Here is a 23,323-nt window from a genome sequence, read left to right as displayed (position 1 = left end):
TAATAGTAACCACAAACCACAAATCAAAAACCACTAATAGATATGCAAAAAATAAAGAGAAAGGAATCCATGTATATCACTAAAGAAAGCCAGCAAACTGAGAGAGAATAAAGAAAGAGAAGAAAGGAACAGAGAACTACAAAAACAATCATAAAACAAGTAACAAAATGCAGATAAAGACATTACAAAAGAAGAGATCAAGGTAATGCTCATTTCAGACCTAAAGACACGTGCATATTGAAAATGGGAAGGAATGGAAAAGCATTTATCATGCAAACAGAAGTGAAAAAAAAGATAGCAATATTTATATCAGACAAATTAGATTTTAAAACAAAGAATGTAACAAGAGACAAAGAAGGACACTATATAATTACAAAAGGAACAATCCAACAAGAAGATATAGCAACTGTAAATATTTATGTACCCAATTATGGGAGATCCCAAATACATAAAGCAGCTCATCACAAATATAAAGGAAGTAATTGCTAGTAATACAATAATAATAGGGAATGTTAATGCCCCACTTTCTGTTTGGATGAGTAGATCATCCAAACAGAAAATTAACAAGGCTTTGAATGACACATTGGACCTGATAAATCTAATAGATATATTCAGAACATTCCATCCTAAAATAGCAGAATACACATTCTTTTCAAGTGCACATGGAACATTCTCCAAAACAGATCACATATTAGGCCACAAAACAAATCTCAGCAAATTAAAAAAGATCAAAATCATACCATACATCTTTTCCTACCACAGTGCTATGAAACTAGAAATCAACCACAAGAAAAAATATGGAAAAACACAAATACATGAAGGTTAAATAACATGCTACTGAAAATGAATGGGTCAACCAAAAAGTCAAAGAGGAAATTAAAAAATACATGGAGACAAATGAAAATGAAAACACAACAGTCTAAAATCTTTGCAATGCAGCAAAGCAGTTCTAAGAGGGAAGTTTATAGCAGTGCAGGCCTATCTCAAGAAGCAAGAGAAATCCCAAATAAACAACTGAATCTTACACCTAAAGGATCTAGAAAAAGAACAAACAAAACAAAAAGCAGCAAAAGGAAGAAAATAATAAATATTAGAGCAGAAATACATGAAATAGAAACTAAAAAAAAAAAAAAAAAAATAGAACAGATCAATGAAACCAGGAGCTAGTTCTTGGAAAAGAGCAACAGAATTGATAAACTTCTAGCCACACTCATAAAAAAGAGAGAGACAGAGAGAGAGAGAGAGAAGACTCAAATAAACAAAATCAAATGAAAAAGGAGAAATAAAAACTGACAGCACAGAAATACAAACGATTGTAAGAGAATATTATGAAGAATCATATGCCACAAATTGGACAACCTAGAAGAAATCAATAAATTCCTAGAAACCTATAACTCCCAAAACTGAAGCAGGAATAGAATATTTGAATAGACCAGTTACCAGCAATGAAATTGAAACAGTTATCAAGAAACTCCCCCCCAAAAGTCCAGGCCCAGACTGCTTTACAGGTGAATTCTACCAAGCATTTAAAGAGTTAATACTGTCTCTTCTCTAACTATGGCAAGAAACAAAAGAGGAAAGAAATCTTCCAAATTCATTCTATGAGAGCAGTACCCTAAAACCAAAAGCAGATAAAGACTTTACAAAAGAAGAGATCAAGCTAATGCTGGCCTTAGAGAACAAGTTTGGAAGTTTTCCTTCCATTTCTATTTTTTGAAACAGCTTCAGTAGAATAGGTATTATTTCTTATTTAAATGTTTGGTAGAATTCCCCAGGGAAGCCATCTGGCCCTGGACTCTTGTTTTTTGGGAGGTTTTTGATTACTGCTTCAATTTCCTTGCTTGTTATTGGTCTGTTCAGATTTTCTACCTCTTCCTATTTCAGTCTTGGTAGTTAATAAGTTTCCAGAAATGGACCATCAACTCTATAGTCAACTAATCTTTGACAAAGCAGGAAAGAATATCCAATGGAAAAAAGACAGTCTCTTCAATAAATGGTGCTGGGAAAATTGGACAGCCACATGCAGAAGAATGAAACTCGACCATTCTCTTACACCAAACAAAAAGATAAACTCAAAATGGATGAAAGACCTAAATGTGAGACAGGAATCCATCAAAATCCTAGAGGAGAACACAGGCAGTAACCTCTTTGACCTCAGCCAAAGCAACTTCTTGCAAGACACATCTCTAAAGGTAAGGGAAACAAGAGCAAAAATGAACTATTGGGACTTCATCAAAATAAGAAGCTTCTGCACAGCAAAGGAACAGTCAACAAAACTGAAAGGCAACCTATGGAATGGGAGAAGATATTTGCAAATGACATAACAGATAAAGGGCCAGTTATCCAAGATCTATAAAGAACTTATCAAACTCAACACTCAAAAAACAAATAATCCAATCAAGAAATGGGCAGAAGACATGAGCAGACACTTCTCCAAAGAATACATCCAAATGGCCAACAGACACATGAAAAAATGCTCCACATCACTTGCCATCAGGGAAATATAAATCAAAACCACAATGAGATACCACCTTACACCAGCTAGAACGGCTAAAACTAACAAGACAGGGAACAACAAATGTTGGCGAAGATATGAAGAATGGGGAACCCTCTTACACTGTTGGTGGGAATGCAAGCTGATACAGCCACTCTAGGAACAGTATGGAGGTTCCTCAAGACGTTAAAAACAGAGTTACCCCTTGACCCAGGAATTGCACTACTGGATATTTACCCCAAAGATACAGATACAGTGAAAAGAAGGGGCACATGCATCCCAATGTTCATAGCAGCAATGTCCACAATAGCCAAACTGTGGAAGGAGCCAAGATGCCCTTCAACAGATGAATGGATAAAGAAGATGTGGTTCATATATACAATGGAATATTACTCAGCCATCAGAAAGGATGAATACCCAACTTTTACATCAACATGGATGGGACTGGAGGAGATTATGCTAAGTGAAATAAGTCAAGCAGAGAAAGACAATTATCATCTGGTTTCACTCATATGTAGAATATAAGGAATAGCATGGAGGATCATAGGGGAAGGGAGGGAAAACTGAGTGGGAAGAAATCAGAGAGGGAAATAAACTGAGGGTTGCAGAAAGGGAGGTGGGGGGGATGGGGTAAGTGGGTGATAGGCATTAAGGAGGGCACATGATGTGATGAGCACTGGGTGTTATATGCAACTAATGAATCATTGAACACTACATCAAAAACTAATGATGTACATATGTTGGCTAATTGAATTTAAATTTAAAAAATTAAAAAAAAGAACTACAGGCCAATATCTCTGATGAACATAAATAGAAAAATCCTCAAAATCATTCACCACAATCAAGTGGGATTTATACCTGGGATGCAAGGGTGTTTCAATATTTGCAAATCAATCAATGTGATACATCACATCAACAATAGAAAGGATAAAAAACTTATGATCATTTTAATAGATGCAGAAAAAGCATTTGGTAAAGTACAACATCCATTCATGATAAAAACCCTCAACAAAGTAGGTTTAGAAGGAACATACCTCAACATAATAAAGGCCATATATGACAAACCCACCTTGTACTTCATGCTTAATGGTGAAAAATTGAGAGCTTTTCCTCTAATTTCAGGAACAACACAAAGCTGTCTAGTCTTACCACTTTTATCAACATAGTTCTGGAAGTCCTAGCTACAGTAATCAGACAAGAAGAAAGAATAAAAGGCATTCAAATTGGTAAGGAACAAGTAAAACATTCACTATTTGCAGATGACATGATACCCTATATAGAAAACCCCAACCACTCCACCAAGAATCTGCTAGAACTGATAAATGAATTCAGTATGGTTACAGGATACAAAATCAAGATATAGAAATCCGTTGCATTTCTGTATGTAAATAATGAAGTAGCCGACAGAGAAATTAAAAAAACAATCCCATTTACAATTGCACCAAAATAATAAAATTCCTAGGAATCAAGCAAGAAGGTGAAAGACCTGAACTCTGAAAACTATAAAACACTGATGAAAGAAATTGAAGATAATCCAAACGAATGGAAAGATATTCCATGGTCATGGATTGGGAGAAGACATATTTTTAATTCCATACTACCGAAAGCAATCTGCAGATTTAATGCAATCCCTGTCAAAATACCAATAACATTTTTAACAGAACTAGAACAAATAATCCTAAAATTTGTGTGGAAACACAAAAGTCCCTGAATACTCAAAACAATCTTGAAAAAGAAGAACAAAACTGGAGGTTATCACAATCCCAGGTTTCAAGATATACTACAAAGCCGTAGTAATAAAAAAAGGTTTGGTACTGGCACAAAAATAGAGACATAGATCAATAGACTAGAATAAAAAGCCCAGAAATAAACCCACAATTATATGGTCAATTAATCTTCAATAAAGAGGCAAGAATATGCAATGGGAAAAAGACAACCTCTTCAACAAATGGTGTTGGGAAAACTGGCCAACCACAGGCAAAAGAATGAAATTGAACCACTTTCTTAAACCATACATAAAAATAAACTAAAAATGGATTAGGATCTAAATGTGAGACCTGAAACAATAAAAATCCTAGAAGAGACCACAGGCAGTAATTTCTTCTTCTGGAGCAACTTTTTTCTAGATAGGTCTTCTGAGGCAAGAGAAACAGAAGCAAAAATAAACTATTGTGATTTCATTTATTAAAAAAAAGCTTTTGCACAACAAAGGAAACCATCAACAAAACTCAAAGACAGCCTACTGAATGGGAGTAGATATTTGCAAATGACATATCTGATAAAGGGTTACTATCCAAAATACATAAATAACTTATCAGACTCAACACCCAAAAAACAAATAATCCAATTTAAAAAAATGGGCAGAAGATACGAACAGACATTTCTCCAAAGAAGACATACAGATGGCCAACAGACACATAAAAAGTTGCTCAACATCACTCATCATCAGGGAAATGCAAATCAAAACCACAAGGTGATATCACTTCACGCCTGTCAGAATCACTAAATTAAAAAACACAAGAAACCACATGTGTTGGTGAGGATGCCAAGAAAAAGGAACCCTTGTACACTGTTGGTGGAAATGCAAACTCATGCAGCCACTGAGGAAAACAGTATGGAGGTTCTTTAAAAAATTAAGGGAACTAATATATATGTATATAACTAATATATAATATATATAATTATTTTATAATATATAATATATATTATAAATTATATTTATATGTAATATACATATATTATATAGGAACCATATATATAATGAAATATTATTCAGCCATAAAAAAGAATGAAATCTTGGCATTCACTACAACAGGGATGGATCTAGAGAGTATAATGCCAAGTGAAATAAGCCAGTCAGAGGAAGACAAATACCATATGATCTCACTCATATGTAAAATTTAAGAAACAAAACAATAAAGGAAAAAAGAGACAAACTAAGAAACAGACTCTTAACTATAGAAAAGAAATTGATAGTTATCAGAGGGGTGGTGAGTGGGTGATAAGTGAAATAGGTGAAGGGCATTAATAGTACATTTATCACGATAAACACTGAGTAAAGTATAGAATTGTTGAATTACTATATTGTACATCTGAAACTAATACAACACTGTATGTTAACTATACTAGAATTAAAATGTAAAAAACTAAATGAAAAAAAGACAAAACTTAAAAAAATTAAAGCCATATTATGATGCAGCTTATTTATGAGATAGTGTTTCAGTTAAGCAAATAAAATACATATTTTATTCTATAAAGATTCTTCGTCCTACTAAAAGTTTAAGTAGACTAATTTTTCATCATCTCCATGCAAGCTCTGTGATTCATAAGATCTGTTGTAATGTGAAAATGTTTTATTTACTCTGGATGTATGTTATTGAAAAAAATTCTAATAATTTATTTTAGGTATACTACCTAGTTACTTTTGTGAGAAAGAAATAGGTGACAAAACTGTATAAAGGATTTTTTTTTAACAAATTCTGTGTGACAAGAGCCAGTATAGACTTGGCCCTAAACATTGTCCTCATAAAGCACTGTGTCAGTGAAGGATTCCAGAGTAACTAATGAATAAGAAAGCATCATTAAACTAGGATTGTAGTTTCAATGTCATGGTACTTGATTAGTTGCTAATCCATCAAAAATTGATCATCTATCTTCAGTTAACTAAAATAATTCATATAAAGGGCCTAGTACAATGGATGGTACATAATCAAATTTTAATATTTACTGACTATTTTGGTAACAATGATAATGTTAAATTAGTTTTCGTTAAGAAGAATATTCATTAATTGGGGTCCCCATTCTTCATTCTATATAATGGATATGTTACTACATGGTGTTTCATTCAACTATGTAAGATAGTGTATTTAAATTTTATAAACAAAAGTTAATTTCAATACCTTGCAAAAAGTTATAGAAAATAAATAAGTTTCATTTTCTCTCAGAATTTTGCATTGGCTGCAAATCTTAGGCTGCTCATGAATTCAGAAGATGTCTGGATTTCTTAACACTTTCTATGAGCTGAATTGATTTTGTTCATCTCAGTACACTGTAGAGTAATAGTTACAGCCTTTTTTTTTTTTTTGCCTTTTTTGCTTTTTTTGGTGTTGGGTAGAGTTTTAGAACTCACTGAAGATATCTGCTTTCCATTATGGTAGGATTAATTATTGTAATACAACAGTTGGATCTTTCTATAGAACATACTTATTGACATCAAAGTAATACATAATCTCGCTCTGTAATACTGGGAGACAGAGGAAGAGGTGGAGAGAGGCAAAGAGAGAAGGGCAGGCAGGAGGAGGAGAGGAGAGAGGGAAGAGTTTGTTCCTGACCTATGTGATATGTGACATCATTGTACGATGAATTATTAATTAAATTATTAAATTTGCAACCACAAAGTAACTTAAAATAGACAATTTACACATCTATCCTATTTAATTTTTTTCAGTGGTCTGGAGTATTTATTTCTCACATGGTTGCTTAATCTTGCATTTAACAGCATGATTGTACTTTTTTGAATCACTTTTTATTTCACGTCCAATGCCAAAAAAATATGAATCTGCTAAGCAAATAGAAGGAATTCATTATTTTTGTAAAAAGATTGTGAGTATTGCTCAGGGTTATCCCAATATAGTATAAAATCCATAGATATCAGACAGAATCCATGAAATATAGATGAAAACTAAATACTATTTTTTTCCTCTTATTGAGAAGTGAGCTTCTGTTTCAGTGCCTCAAATAAGAGCTCTGGAACTACTGGGAAAGCCTTTTCCATCGTGTGTTCATACCTTTGACTTTACTTTTTCTCCACAATTTTTTACTTTGAAATATTTCTCATATGTGGGCATACTTTCTTACAATGTGTAACAATACCTCTCTTTAATTAAATACTTCTTTTTTTGTATGAAATAAGTAGCAAAGATTTGCAGTTGCTTTCATTACCTGATTTCCTTTATCTAGAGATCTATCTCAATAATTGAATCCATGTCTCTTTTTCACATGGTCCATAAAATCATGAATCCTAAATTAAATAAAAACATTAAAAATATCTACCAATAATTTATTTGTATTAGCTTCTTTTATCTTTCCAGTTAAGTTACCACAGTTCTTAAGTGCCTAAATGTGACTTTCAAGAAAACTAATGATGTGTCTTATTACTACTTTTTTAATAGATTGAACTTCACCAATTTAAAATCTACTGTAACTCAAACTTCCTAGCTCAAGAAACATGTTGTGAAATATCAGATACTAAGGTAAGTTAATTTTTTTGGCTTGTGAAGAATATAGAATGCCAGTTGCCTAGTCTGTAGAGTGCACATGTAGGACAGCACTGAATATCTTCTGTGAACCCGGTGAGTAATTTGTTCCAAGTAAGAGACCCCTCATAGCGCTCTCACATAGTTTCTTTACACAATTTGAATCCCAGTGTTTTGTGTTGAACTTTGGGAATGGTATGTCCTCACTTTGGACTCAGCATAAATAAGAGAGAATTTATGACTTTCTCCCTGAACTGTGTTCTGACAGTAGCATCATTATTTTCCAGGGGCAGAGATTTTTAAATCTGTGATCATACCTTATTCTTACTCATTTTCTTCTTCTAGCCTGTCATCCATCCTGGATAGTTTTCTTTTGTGATAGATTTTTTTAAAACATTTTATTTAGTTCAGAGAGAGAGAGAGAGAGAATGCACAGAGGGGAGGGGCAGAAGGAGAGGAACAAGCAGGCTCTGCACTGAGCAGGGAGCCCGATGCGGAGCTTGATCCCAGGACCCTGGGATCATGACCTGAGCCGAAGGCAGACATTTAACCGACTGAGTCACCCAGTCACCCTCTGATAGACTTTTCATCTTCCTTTTCCCTGTTACTGACCTGGTCCACCTTTATCTCATGCCTAGATTGTTGCATTATCATGTCAACTGCTTTCCCCGTCTCTAGACCTTTTCCTTTCCAGCATAACCAGAGTAAGTCTCTGAATCATTGCTTTGTATATGCATTTACTTTTTCTCACTAAACATTAATTATTCAAAAACATTGATCTTCTAGACATTGTGCTAAAAAACAAGGCAATAACAGACATGAATAAGGCACATTCCCTGCCCTCTATTCATCTCTTCCTCAAAGCCTTTGGTCATTCCCTTTTGGCAACAAAACATAAACTCAATTACTTAGCCTCCATTCTTAATATTCCCAACCTAACTGTACAATTGTTGCTTTCTTATACCAATCTTCCATTTAAAAAAATTCAGTACTTTTCCTATCTCTCATTATAATGGTCATATATGCTATCTTATATTATTAAATTTAGTTGTATTTGTTTTTAATTTATTCAACTGCATTTTAAACTCATTGAGGGGAGTTATACTTTCATGCTCTTCTTTTTAATTCCTAGTGCTTTGTTTGTAGAAGATAGTCAAAACATTGTTTCTTGACTTGTTGACTTATCAACTATTAAAGGAGGCAGATGGTACAAAAAGGTGTTTAAAAGGGACTAACTCAATAAAATTTTATAGAAAAAACATATGAAAAGTAAAAGGTGAAAACATTTTTGTTTGCATTTTAGATTTCCCAGAAGTTTTATACTTGCCATCCAATATGAAAATTTTATTGCTAGTTTAGTAATTCAAAAATATTTTTAACTTCTGTCACTCACTGTGGGTAGTAGAATAATAATGTGACTGATTCAAAGCATAGCTAAGTTTCTCAAAATTATTTGTTTTGCTTATGTAAAAGTTGGTTTTATAAAGCATATCGCCAACCCAGTTTATGGCTCTCATTCCAAGTAAAATGAAAGCCAGCCAAATATTTTTCTATAAATATCTAAAAAGATAATTTATAATGTCAATCTACAGACTTGAAATACCTATACTTCCTGGAGCCATGTATTTAAATTTTGAAGATGTTAATTCTCCAAAAGTTTTTTTTTAATTAATTATTCCCTTAGGATGTAAGAGCTCTTAAACTAATAATTTTTCCTGGTTGAAAAGTAACATAACAATGTTTTGATATATCTAAATACTGTATTTTTGACCAGTACTTTTTACTCTGTATCATCACATAATAGACATTTTTAATTCAAGTTATGAGAAAATCGTTTAAGGAAGTATAGGTGATGGATTTGATGGAGTGGTTTGATTATTAAAAGCAATAACATAGCCTCACAAATCATGGAAGAAAAATTAATCATATCTTAAAAAGATTATTTAGGAGTAAAATTGTGGAAAATAAGGTAGGAATTCATCTTTGACTAAGGAAAAAATAACAAAAGCCTGCTTATTTTCCTGCTGATAATTATTTGAAGGGACATCACCATTCTGTTAATGAGTGGCGGAAAATAGAAACATGCTACATTTTACAAATGGAAGTGTATAGCTTGAAAGATAAATAATTATATGAAAACCATTTAAGTGCATCTGTTATAATTCTGACACAAACTTTTTTTTGAAAAATGTGTTGAATTCAGAAAATTTTAATGTGCTTGTTTAAAAATGTAACTTTATCCTGGAATTTCAAATTAGACATGTTTCTTGTAGTTAATACTTTATAGCATGGTCAAGGGTGAAATTTATTCAAGATCATGTGTAAATATACTTCTGTTCTTCTATTAATTAGATTTTCTATTTCTGTAAACTTTCATGACTACAGAAGAAAATCAGCAACATTTGTTGAAAATAAACGAGAAATGTGATTAAAATTTGTAGGGCCAATTAACTAAATATGCATCAAATCAAAACCAGAGGTTTTATGAAGGGAAGAGTCCTTACTTTGTACATTTTTATGTTCCCTTTAGGCACTTTTTGGAGAGTGTGGAAAGTTTTATAGTGAATCCTGAGACATACTTTTTTAAAGTCATTTAAATCCCCAATTTAATATAGTAAATTAGTTATCCAGACCAAAATTATGAACTCAAATTTGGTCTTGGTCATCTAAGTGGTAACTGGTAGAGCCGGAAGTCGCTGGAAAATCATATCAAATCATATGAGATAAATGGACTATTCTGTTGATAATCACATTTCATTCTAATATGACTTTTAGACTTGTGGACTTGGAAATTTACTAAGATAACAGAATAGCCAATTATTAAATCTGGAGAGAGTAAATGTGATAGACCTAGGGTGGACACAGAAAACTAGTCCCAGTGTTTCTTCTGGGTGTTATTTTTCTTACAGTTTTTGTTGTTTTCACAAGCATTAGAGTGCTACCCATTTTTTTCAAAAGAATTTTTTGTTTTAAAAAACAGTCAGTTAAGTGTCTGCCTTGGGCTCAGGTCATGATCCCAGGGTCCTGGGATTGAGCCCCACATCGAGCTCCCTGCTTGGCGGGGAGCATACTTCTCCCTCTCCCTCTGCTGCTCCCCCTGCTTGTGCTCGCTCTCTCTCTCTCTCTCTCTCTGTCAAATAAATAAATAAAATCTTTTAAAAAAAATTATGTATGTTTATTATAGAAAACTTGGAAAATACAGCCAAATTCAAAGAAGGAAGTAATTATCAATGGTAGTCTCACCATAATAAATAACCGCTGACAATCTTTCAGTTTTGTATCCTGACAATACTTTTCCAAGCCTATATGATTTGTAGCATACAAAGTAATGTCTGAACTCTTTCCCCTAAATTGAAAATTCAGAGTTATGAAATTGTAAGTTTATAAAATTACAAATTCACAGTTACAGACTGTGGTGAGGAGCCTGGTAAATGATGTGGAGAGGAAGGGTTGTATTTATTTATCCTCCCCGTCTGGATTTATTTTTGAGAGAAAAAAAGTTCATTGCTTTGTAACTAAGTTTCACTTCATGTTATCCCACATGTTCTGAACCCACTGCTTAAGTATAAAATTCACCACTTGGTGAATTTTTGGTTTTGATTTGATAGTCTTTTACAATGGAGACATTTTAATAACTTTAAAGGACAATGGACTTTAAAGACCAAGACTAGTATATACTTTAATTAAATCTATACCATCGTAGAGTGTAAAAAGAATTTATTTTCTACTTTTACAAGCCTTTACAATCATCTTGAAGTAAACGATGTTCTAAAAGTTCACGTTGCTTGCTTTTATTTTAAAATTTTGTTCCACAAACACGTACACAGATGTAATATGTATAACTATTTTATTATAACAAGACAGTTATTGTTTGATATTACTGTACTCATCATAAAGTCATTTATAATAGCTTTAGACTTCCTCAACAAACCAACATTTTAGCACATTTTTAACATGTTGTCAGTGTAATAAAACACATCGGGGGCCTAGTGAAAGAGCAAAGGCATTACAAACTTTCACATACTAGTGTCAACTTCTGTCTCATTAGAAGGCAGTTCTTACAGGCAAGTTGAGTCATCCCTAGTTTGGTGGGAGCCAGTATTCAGGATGTTAGAATGTTTGGAATTGACCCTAATCATTTTTCTGGGTTTTAGTGTCCAGAGAATGGCTATGGAAGTACTGCGTCATCATTGTTACCTGCTCACACCAGCAAAATGTCTGCCTATCTCCCAGCAAAGCAGGAACTTCAAGACCGGTGCCAGTGCATTCCAAACAAGGTTTGCTAGTTTCAATCTATGCCCACTGAAAAGCCACTACACAAAGTGAGCCAAGCCCCTTGGATGTGGCCCTGGTGCACAGAATGTGTCTTGACCTTTAGGGCTATTTGAATCAAATACATAAGCCACTCCATCACTGGGGTAGATTAAGAGAAGGGAAGTGGGAGTAGGATTTCCTGGATTTTTTTTCTGGATGGTTCTAAAGCCATCAGACTTTCTTTCCAGGCTGTGAAATATAATGGATAGAAAGTAAAGGGGAGACCCACCTATACAACAGACAAATATCGAGTACTTAGCATGTGCTGGGAATACGCTTCCGTTCTGGGAATTCACAGTTGAAGAAAACAATGCCTGCTCTTTAACACATACACAAAGATACTCTATATAATATTTCTTTGTTGTGTACTGATACTGTAGGAAATAGGCAGAAAATATTACTTAAAGAATTTGCTTCACTTGTACCAGTATGGTCCCCTGGTCAGGAAGAGTGGTCCCATGGACCTATATAAACTTCTTTTATGAATGTTAATGGCAGTCATGAGGCTGTGCTACAAGGAGGCTTAGTGATTTCTTGATGGTGGTTTTCCTCTATGCCCATACCTGAGGAAAGGAAAGAGGGAAAGAAAAAACTAGCCCTGGTTCCTAGAGCAGAATGTTCCTTAGTACCGCAACTTACTACATGCCCTTAGAGACAACACATTCAGCTACCACTTTACTCCTGGCTGGACGAGTAGATATAGGGGTGAGGTAAAAGTTTAGAGGAACATTACATTTCTTCTAGCGACCAATACTATATCATAAGCTCCATGAGAAAGGCAAGTACAAGGTGCTGGGGGCATAGAGGAGCATCATGTGTCCCATTCCATGGAAAGTCTCATGGAGGAGATGGTATTTGGAAGAGGGAGAGTACTGAACCTCCTGAGCAAGGGAAGGGCATTATAGCAGAGGGACCAACATCAGCTCAGAGGAGAGTAAAGCTTTATCCTACTATTGTCACCTTCATATTTATAAACTTTAGCTCAATGTGACAGAATGTTTGATAACACAGAATTCATTTTTGTTCAGGGAGAAGCAGGATTGCCAGGAACTCCAGGCTCACCTGGTCAGAAAGGGGATAAAGGAGAACAGGTAAGATACTTCAAAACACTGTCAGGATGAAAGTGGATTTGTTCAAAAGTGACTAAAAAATGCATCCATTTATGCTAAGCGAAATAAGTCAATCAGAGAAAGACATGTATCATATGATCTCATTGATATGAGGAATTCTTAACCTCAGGAAACAAACTGAGAGTTGCTGGAGTGGTGGGGGGGGTGGGAGGGATGGGGTGGCTGGGTGATAGACATTGGGGAGGGTATGTGCTATGGTGAGTGCTGTGAATTGTGTAAGACTGTTGAATCACAGACCTGTACCTCCGAAACAAATAATACATTATATGTTAAAAAAAAAAAGAAGAAAGTAGGAAGGGTGAAATGAAGGAGGGGAAATTGGAGGGGAGATGAACCTTGAGAGACTATGGACTCTGAGAAACAAACTGAGGGTTCTAGAGGGAAGAGGGGTGGGGGGATGGGTTAGCCTGGTGATGGGTATTAAAGAGGGCATGTACTGCATGGAGCACTGGGTGTTATATGCAAACAATGAATCATGGAACACTACATTAAAAACTCATGATGATTGATGTATGGTGATTAACATAACATAATAAAATAAAATTTTAAAAATGCATCCATTTTATATCTCTATGTCCCATACAAATGCACATTTCCATTAAAGGCTATTAAGGACTATATTTAAATGCTGATGGCTGAAATAAGGAAGACTGTATCAGCATTCAAATCTGCTTTTGAGTTCCTATAGGAACTAAAATTTGAAAACATGTAGAAACCCAAATCTTTGTGTCTATAAACTTTAAGCACGATTGTGAAGCAAGAAAGTTTATTTTTAGTTGTGCCCTAGACTTCTCTAGCATTCTATTCTCCAAATACTTCAACTCTTATTTCTCTTGTGTGCTGATGGATCCCCACAAAGATTCTTTTTTAGCTTCCTATCATTTGTTTGCTTATTTATCTATTTATTTTATTTTTAAATAAAATTTTACTCCCTTTACCTATTTCTCCAACTTCCACTCCCTACCTCTGGCAACCACCAATCTGTCCTCTGTATCTATGAGCTTGATTTTCTTTTTTTCTTCTTTCTTTTCTCTTTCTTTCTCTTCTCTTCTCTTCTCTGCTCTCCCTCCCCCTCTCCCCCCCTTTCTTGCTCCTTCTCTCCCTACCGCTCTCCCTATGCCCCTCCCTCTCTCCTTCCCTCTCTCCCTCTTCCTCCCCCTCTCTCTCTCTTTCTTTCTCTTCTTCCCTCCACATATAAGAGAGATCATATAGTATTGGTTTTTCACTGTCTGGCTTATTTCACATACTATTAATGCCTTTGAGGTCCATCCGTGTTGTCATAAATGGCAAGATTTTATTCTTTTTTATGGCTGAATAATATTTCAGTGTGTGTATGCGTGTATGTGTGTGTGTGTGTGTATCACATCTCCTTTATCCATTCATTCATTGATGGACATTTAAATTATTCCCATACCTTGGCTACTGTAGATAATGCTGCAATTAATGTGGAGGTGCATATATCTTTTCGAGTCAATGTTTTTATTTTCTTCAGATAAATACTCACAAGTGGAATTGCTGGATTAATTTTTTAGAGAATGTCCATACTGTTTTCCATAATGGCTTTACAGTTTACATTCCCACCATCAGTGCTGAAGGTTTCTCTCTCTCCACATCCTTATGAACACTTGTTATTACTTGTATTTTTAATGATAGCTGTTCTAACAGATGTGAGGTGATATCTTATTATGGTTTTGATTTGTTATTTCCTTGAAGATCAATGATGTTGAGCATCTTTTCATGTACCAGTTAGTCATCTATATGTCTTCTTTGAAAAACATATCTATTCAGGTCTTCTGCCCATTTTTTAATTGAATTTTTAATTTTTTTTACAATTGAATTGTATGAGTTCTTTCTATATTTTGGATATTATCCCCTTATCAGATATGTGATTTCCATATTTTTTTTTCCATTCAGTATATTGTCTTTTCATTTCTGGATGGTTTCCTTTGCTGTGCAGAAGCTTTTTTGTATGGTATAGTTCAACTTGTTTATTTTTCCTTTTGGTGTCAGATTTAAAAAAGATCACCAAGACCTATGTCAAGGAGCTTAGTGCCTATGTTTTCTTCTAGGAGTTTTATGGTTTCAGATCTTATATTCAGGTCTTTAATCTATTTTGAATTAATTGTGTAACATAGTGTAAGATAGTGGTCAAATTTTATTCTTTTGGATATGGCTGTTCAGTTTTCACAACACCATTTATTGGAGAGACAGTCATTTCCTCATTGTATATTGTTGGCTCCTTTGTCATAAATTAATTGACCATTTATGTATGGGTTTAATTATTGTTTCTCTATTCTGTTCCATTGGTCTATGCGTCTGTTTTGTTGCTAATATTCTACTGTTTTAATTACTATAGCTTTGTGATATAGTTTGAAATCAGGGAGCATAATGCCTCCACCTTTGTTCTTCTTTCTCAAGATTGTTTTGGCTACTGAGTTTTTTGTAGTTCCATACAAATTTTAGAATGATTTCTTCTATTTCTCTGAAAAATACCATTTTGATAGGGATTGCACTGTATCTATAGATTGCTTTGGGTAGTGTGGATATTTGAACAATATTGATTCTTCTAATCCATGAGCATAGAATATCTTTCCATTTGTGTCTTCAATTTCTTTTATTAATGTCTTATAGTTTTCAATATACATGTATTTCACCTCCTTGGTTAAATTTATTCCTAGGAATTTTATTCCTTTTGATGCAATTATAATTAAGATTTTTTTTATTTCTCTTTCCGATAGTTCACTATTAGTGTATAGAAACACAACAGATTTTTGTGTCTTGATTTTTTACTCTGCAACCTTACTGAGTTTGTTAATTCATTCTAACAGTATTTTGATGGACTCTTTATGGTTTTCTATATATAAAATCATGTCATCTGCAAATAGTGATGGTTTAACTTATCCCTTTCCAATCTGGATGCCTTTTCTTTCTTTTTCATGCCTATTGTTTTGGCTAGGATTGCCAATACTATGTTGAGTAGTTGTGATGGGATTGGGATTGAGACCTTTCTTGTTTCTTGAGAAAGGCTTGTATTGCTATATACTTTCCTCTCAGGACTGCCTTTGCTGTATCCCAAAGATTTTGGACAGTTGTGTTTTCATTTTCATTGGTTTCCATGAATTTTTTTAATTCTTCTTTAATTTCCTGGTTGACCCATTCATTCTTTAGTAGGATGCTCTTTAGCCTCCATGTATTTGAGTTCTTTCCGACTTTCCTCTTGTGATTGAGTTCTAGTTTCAAAGCATTGTGGTCTGAAAATATGCAGGGAATGATCCCAATCTTTTGGTACCGGTTGAGACCTGATTTGTGACCTAGGATGTGATCAATTCTGGAGAATGTTCCATGGGCACTCGAGAAGAATGTGTATTCCGTTGCTTTGGGATGGAATGTTCTGAATATGTCTGTGAAGTCCATTTCGTCCAGTGTGTCATTTAAAGTCTTTATTTCCTTGTTGATCTTTTGCTTAGATGATCTGTCCATTTCAGTCAGGGGGGTGTTAAAGTCCCCCACTATTATTGTATTGTTGTCAATGTGTTTCTTTGCTTTTGTTATTAATTGCCTTATATAATTGGCTGCTCCCATGTTTGGGGCATAGATATTTACAATTGTTAGATCTTCTTGTTGGATAGACCCTTTAAGTAGGATATAGTGTCCTTCCTCATCTCTTATTACAGTCTTTGTTTTAAAATCTAGTTTGTCTGATATAAGGATTGCCACCCCAGCTTTCTTTTGGTGTCCATTAGCATGGTAAATGGTTTTCCACCCCCTCACTTTCAATCTGGGGGTGTCTTTGGGTCTAAAATGAGTCTCTTGCAGACAGCATATGGATGGGTCTTGTTTTTTAATCCAATCTGATAGCCTGTGTCTTTTGATTGGGGCATTGAGCCCATTTACATTCAGGGTAACTATTGAAAGGTATGAATTTAGTGCCATTGTATTGCCTGTAAGGTGACTGTTACTGTATGTTGTCTGTGTTCCTTTCTGATCTTTGCTGCTTTTAGGCTCTCTCTTTGCTTAGAGGACCCCTTTCAATATTTCTTGGAGGGCTGGTTTCATGTTTGCAAATTCCTTTAGTTTTTGTTTGTTCTGGAAGCTTTTTATCTCTCCTTCTATTTTCAATGACAGCCTAGCTGGATATAGTATTCTTGGCTGCATATTTTTCTCGTTTAGTGCTCTGAAGATATCTTGCCAGTCCTTTCTGGCCTGCCAGGTCTCTGTGGATAGGTCTGTTGCCAATCTAATATTTTTACCATTGTAGGTTACATATCTCTTCTCCCGAGCTGCTTTCAGGATTTTCTCTTTGTCTGTGAGACTCGTAAGTTTTACTATTAGATGTCGGGGTGTTGACCTATTTTTATTGATTTTGAGAGGGGTTCTCTGTGCCTCCTGGATTTTGATGCCTGTTTCCTTCCTCACATTAGAGAAGTTCTCTGCTATTATTTGCTCCAATATACCTTCTGCCCCTCTCTCTTTCTTCTTCTTCTGGGATCCCAATTATTCTAATGTTGTTTCGTCTTATCGAATCACTTATCTCTCGAATTCTGCCCTTGTGATCCTGTAGTTGTTTCTCCCTCTTTTTCTCAGCCTCTTTACTTTCCATCATTTGGTCTTCTATAGCACTGATTCTCTCTTCTGCCTCATTTATCCTAGCAGTTAGTGCCCCCATTTTTGATTGCACCTCATCAATAGCCTTTTTGATTTCGACTTGGTTAGATTTTAGTTCTTTTATTTCTCCAGAAAGGGTTTCTCTAATAACTTCCACGCTTTTTTCAAGCCCAGCTAGTATCTTTAAAGTCATGATTCTGAACTCTAGGTCCGACATCGTACTAATGTCCGTATTGAGTAGGTCCCTGGCTGACGGTACTACCTCTTGTTCTTTTTGCTGAGGTGATTTTTTTCATCTTGTCATTTTGTCCAGAGGAGAATAGATGAATGAAAGAACAAAATGCTAACAGGTTTACAACGTCCCCAGAAAATATACTGTATACAAATCAGAAAAGACCTGAAACCAGGGGAAAAGAAAGGGAAAGAAAGAAAAAAGAAAGAGAAAAAAAAAAAAGAAAAAAAAAGATAAAAACAAAAACAGAACAATACAAAAAAAGCAGAATGTGATCAAATATGATCAGGCTAGTGCATAGATCAGTGCCACACACTAGATTTTGGGCGTATTTTGGTCTGTTAGAAAAAAGTGCCTCCTAAAATTTTAAAGGAAGAAAGACATATATGTACAAAATAAGGGTTGATACAATGAAGGGATAGAAAATGACTGTAAAGATGAAAATTATAAAAGATTTTATAAAAGGACTTGATAAGAAGTTGTTTGAAAAAAGAAAGAAGATTTAAAAAAAAAAAGGAAAAAGGGAGAGAATGTGATCAGGCAGGAGACTAGAACAGAACCATACACTAGTGATTTAGGGTATATTTTTATCTGTTAGAAGAAACTGTATCTCAAAATTTTAAAGAGAGAACAACTTATATATATATGCCAAAAATAAGGGTAACTACTATGAAGTGATAAAATATGACTCTAAAAATGAAAAATAAAAAAAATTTTTTTTTTTAAAAAGAGATTGATAAGATGTTGGTTGAAAAAGGGAAAAAGAAAAAGAAAAAAAAACAGTTAACAAAAATTAACTTTGATGAACTAATGAATCATGGTAAAAAAAAGCCATGAATTCTATGTGCAGTATTCCCCTAGCGCTGGAGTTCTCCCATTCTCCTTGATCGGTAAACTTGGTCTTGGCTTGCTGGCTGTTCATGCTGATCTTCTGGGGGAGGGGCCTGTTGCTGTGTTTTCCAAATGTCTTTGCCGGAGGCTGAATTGCCCCGCCCTTGTTGGTCCGGGCTAAGCAAGCTGCTCGGGTTTGCTCTCAGGAGCTTTTGTTCCCTGCAAGCTCTCCGTACAGCCTTGGAGGACCAGGGCAAAAATGGTGGCCTCCCAATCTCCGCCCGGAGGAGCTGAGAACTCGGGGCCCCTCTCCTCAGTGCGCCCCCAGAGAAAAGCAGTCACTCCCTTGTCCCCGGTCTCCGGCCGCACTCCGTGCTCACCCGGCCTGTGACCAAGTGTTTGTATCTCTGGCACCCGACCCCGTGTGGAGTCTCCAAACCCAGCAGATCCCTGCGGTGCGTTCCCGCGCCGCTCCTCCCTGGGAAGGAAGGGGAGTCTCCCCGGCTCTGCCGCTTGTTGGGTCCCTGCTGCAGGAGCAGTGGACCGACTGGGCCGCGGATCACAGTTTATGGCAACCCCGAGCTGAAAGCCCGGGCCTTGGCTCCATCTCTGCAGCCGGCTTCCCCGCTCCGATACCTGGGAGCTCTGGCGCACTCAGGCTCCCCCAATCTTTCTGTGACCCCAAGGGTCCTGAGACCCCACTGTCCCGCGAGGGTTCCACCCCCGCTTATCCACTGGAGCGACGTCCCTCAGCGGAGCCGACTTCTAAAAGGTCCGATTTTGTGCTCCGCGGCTCTATCACTTGCCAGAAGCGCCGGCGGAGGCCCCTCCCCCGCCGTCTATCCTCCCGAATATCGCCTCGGATTCACTTCTCCGCACGTCCTACCTTCCAGTAAGTGGTCGCTTCTCTGTTCAGAGAGTTGTTGCTACTCTCCTCTTTGATCTCCTGTTGAGTTCGTAGGTGTTCAGAATGGTTTGATCCCTATTCAGCTGAATTCCTGAGACCAGACAAAATCTAGGTCTCCTACTCCTCTGCCATCTTGCTCCGCCCCCAGTCAGTACTCTGTTATTTCTTTCCTGCTACTAACTTTGGGCTTTGGTTGTTTTTTTGTTTGTCTGTTTGTTTGTTTTTCTCTAGTTCCTTGAGGTGTAAAGTTAGGTTGTTTGTTTGAGACTTTTCTTGTTACTTGTGGTAGAGTAGGCACTTATCACTATGAACTTCCCTCTTAGAATTGCTTTTGCTGTATCACACAATTTGATATGCTATATTTACATTTTCATTTGTCTCAGGTATTGTTTTATTTCTCTTTTGATTTTTCTTTGATCTATTGATTATTCAATAGCATGTTGTTTAATGTCCACTTATTTGTGGATTTTCCAGTTATTTTCATGTAATTAATTTCAAGTTTCATACCATTGTTGTTGAAAGAGATGCTTGATATGATTTCAGTTTCTTAATTTTGTTTGTTTGTTTCAAGTTTCTATTTACATTCTAGTAAGTTAACATATAGGGTAATATCGGTTTCAGGAGTAGAATTCAGTGATTCATCAGTTATATATAACATCCAGTGCTCATCACAAGTGACCTACTTAGTACTCATCACCCACGTAGCTCATTTAACCCATCCTGAACCTCCCTCCCTCCATCAACCCTCAGTTTGTTCTCTGTAGTTAGGAGTGTCTTATGGTTTGCTTCTCTCTCTTTTTTTTCATTTCCCTATGTTCATCTGTTTTGTTTCTTAAATTCTACATATGAATGAAACCATATAGTCTTTGTCTTTCTCTGACCGACTTATTTCACTCAGCATAATACACTCTAGCTCCATCCCCATCATTGCAAATGGCAAGGGCTCATTCTTTCTGATGGCTGAGTAATATTCCAGTGTGTGTGTGTGTGTGTGTGTGTGTGTGTGTGTGTGTGTGTGTGTGTACCACATCTTCTTTATCCATTCATCAATCGATGGACCTTCGGGCTCTTTCCATAATTTGGCTGTTGTTGATAATGCTGCTATAAACATGGGGGTGCATGAACCTCTTTGAATCAGTATTTTCGTATCCTTTTGGTAAATACTCATCATCAGTGAAATACAATTTCTTAAATTTATTAAGATTGGTTTTGTGGCCTAACATTTGATCTATCTTTTTTTTTAAGATTTTATTTATTTATTTGAGAGAGAGACAGAGATAGCAACAGAGCTAGCAAGAGAGAGAGCAGGAGCAGGGAGGAGAGGGAGAAGCAGCCTCCCTGCTAAGCAGGGAGCCTGATGTGGTGCTTGATCCCAGGACCCTGGTATCATGACCTGAACTGAAGGCTTAACCAACTGAGCCACTCGAGGGCCCCATATTTGTTCTATCTTAAAAAATGTTCCATGTGCACTCGAGAAGAATATATATTTTGTTGCTTTTGCATGGAATGTTCTGATTCTGGTGGATAATGCTTTCACTTTTTTCTTGATTTCATTTTGCTAGTATTTGGTTGAGGATTCTTGCATCTGTGTTTATCTGGAATATTGGCTTATGATTTACTTTTCTTGTGACTTCTCTTGTCTGCTGATGGGTCCCCACTGAAAATTCTTCCTTAGCTCCCAACCCTTTTCCTAAACAGCACACCTTTGTTGGACTAATATTAGGCAATATCCCATGCTTAGAGATTTGCCTTTCCCTTCTCCCTACCATATCAAAACGTAAATGTTCCATTTTCTATTTCTTAATGTCATATCTTTGTTAGCTAACTAGGTAAATTAATTTGTGCTAAGCTTAGGAGTTGATTTTATCACCTTTCCAATGTGAAACAGATTTGAATTCCATTCATGCCTTAACTTGGAAGTCCATGGTTCAAAATAATCTAAGTGGGCTCCTTATTTTAAAAGGTAGGAGACTGATGTCTGAGCAATGCCTGATCCTTTAAAGTTGCAGAGCAAGCTTCCACAAAGGCTTCGTAGGCATTTGACTCCCAAAGGAAGGTCTGCCCACTGTAGCTTGCATGGGAGCTTTAGGCACCTTAACAGGTATTTGAGAGAACTTTTGAGGTATGATGGGGCATTTATTTTTGCCCTTTAAATCAAATTACATGGGATAACTTTACTTAATGCCATTATATGAAAATTTAAAATAATTAAAAAATATCTAGTCCTAAGGACTACTTCAATCAAACTAAATATATAAATTATTATAGCAATAGCTAGTATTTTTTGAGTATTAACCATGTGCCAGACACTGGGAAGAGTGATTTAGATATGTTATCTTTTTTATTCTTAAAATTCTTCATATTAAGTATTGGTATTACTATTTTATAGAAAGCAAAACTGAAGTTTAGGGAAGTTAAATTATTGCCCAAGGTGAGTGGTCAAGCTGGGATCAGAACCTAGACATGTCAAATCCAGTTTGCATTTTGAAGGTTGCTCTATATTTTAAAAGCTCTTCAGTATTGTTTGTGTTCTTTGATCATGGCACTTCCACTTGAAATATCTTGTTTTATACTTATACCTTCATAAAGAATTTCAACCCAATATTTTTATCCTCATTTTGCAGCTGAGAGGACCATGCATGGGTAGGGTGGTGTGCTCATGGTAACGTAATTAAGAGGACTCAGAGAGTAGAAAGATCTGGATTAATTCCAACTCTTCTCAGGTTAGCAGTGTGAGCTTGGCCAAGCCACCCAGTCTCTTCATGCTTCATTTCCCTCATCTGTAAATGAGGGCGTATCATCTATCAGTTGTACCTACATCGTAAGGTTGACACAAAGTACTTTGAAAATACATATCTGCTTATTTGTTGGTGATTGTGATGTGATACACATTACAATTTTTTAACCTGACTTTCCCATTCTTTGACTTACCGGTCCTATCAATTTAAGATTACTGGCATAGGAAGACATTTCGCATATCAGTTTTTGGAGTAAAATACTTTAAAAATATCCCTGCCTCATTTAAAAAACATTAAGTAAATATTAAGAAGATCATTAAGTCACCTTTAAATGATTTTCTTTTAAAAAGATTAGGTACTAAGACTCTCTTTTTAGGGCATAGGTCTTTTAAAGACTCATTCTTTCCTTCATACTCTTTAATCATACAGTAGATGCTTCTTTTAACATCTAAATATTAATTATTAAAATTAATTAAAATTTTCTTTTATTCATTAATTCATCAGCAACTATTTTTTGAGTTCCTATTATTATAATAAAAAGTGTGCTAAGTTCTGGAGCTATAGCAGTAGTGAGAAAACTAGGCTTACTCTCATTGAGTTTATAATCTAGTGATTATTTGTTTACAGAGTCTTCCCTCCCTCTGTAGGAAAGAAACCAGTAGAAAAGGACTAAGAAGGAATTAGTAAAAATGATAATTATTAGAAAATTTGTTGTATTCCAAATCTATAAAATATACAAAAATGTACCTTAGGGTTACAGTGTATTCTATAACTTCCCATTTAAGATAGGTTTTTAAATATTAACATTGGTCTTAAC

General features: G+C 35.5%; 1 protein-coding gene across 1 annotated transcript in view; it reads left to right on the top strand.

The window, feature by feature from the left end:
• The window catches only part of COL19A1 (collagen type XIX alpha 1 chain), a 325,436-nt gene that overhangs the window by 48,400 nt on the left and 253,713 nt on the right, over positions 1–23,323 (top strand). The window contains exons 7-9 of the mRNA XM_027602614.1: positions 7,666–7,746; positions 11,904–12,026; positions 13,092–13,154. Of these exons, the coding sequence (XP_027458415.1) occupies positions 7,666–7,746; positions 11,904–12,026; positions 13,092–13,154 (267 nt within the window). The remainder of the gene's footprint in view (positions 1–7,665; positions 7,747–11,903; positions 12,027–13,091; positions 13,155–23,323) is intronic.

This window comes from Zalophus californianus, chromosome 7 (genome assembly GCF_009762305.2).
Source record: "Zalophus californianus isolate mZalCal1 chromosome 7, mZalCal1.pri.v2, whole genome shotgun sequence".
Taxonomy (NCBI): Eukaryota; Metazoa; Chordata; class Mammalia; order Carnivora; family Otariidae; genus Zalophus; species Zalophus californianus.
Note: the sequence above shows the minus strand (reverse complement) of the source record. Positions and strands in the feature narration are given on the sequence as shown.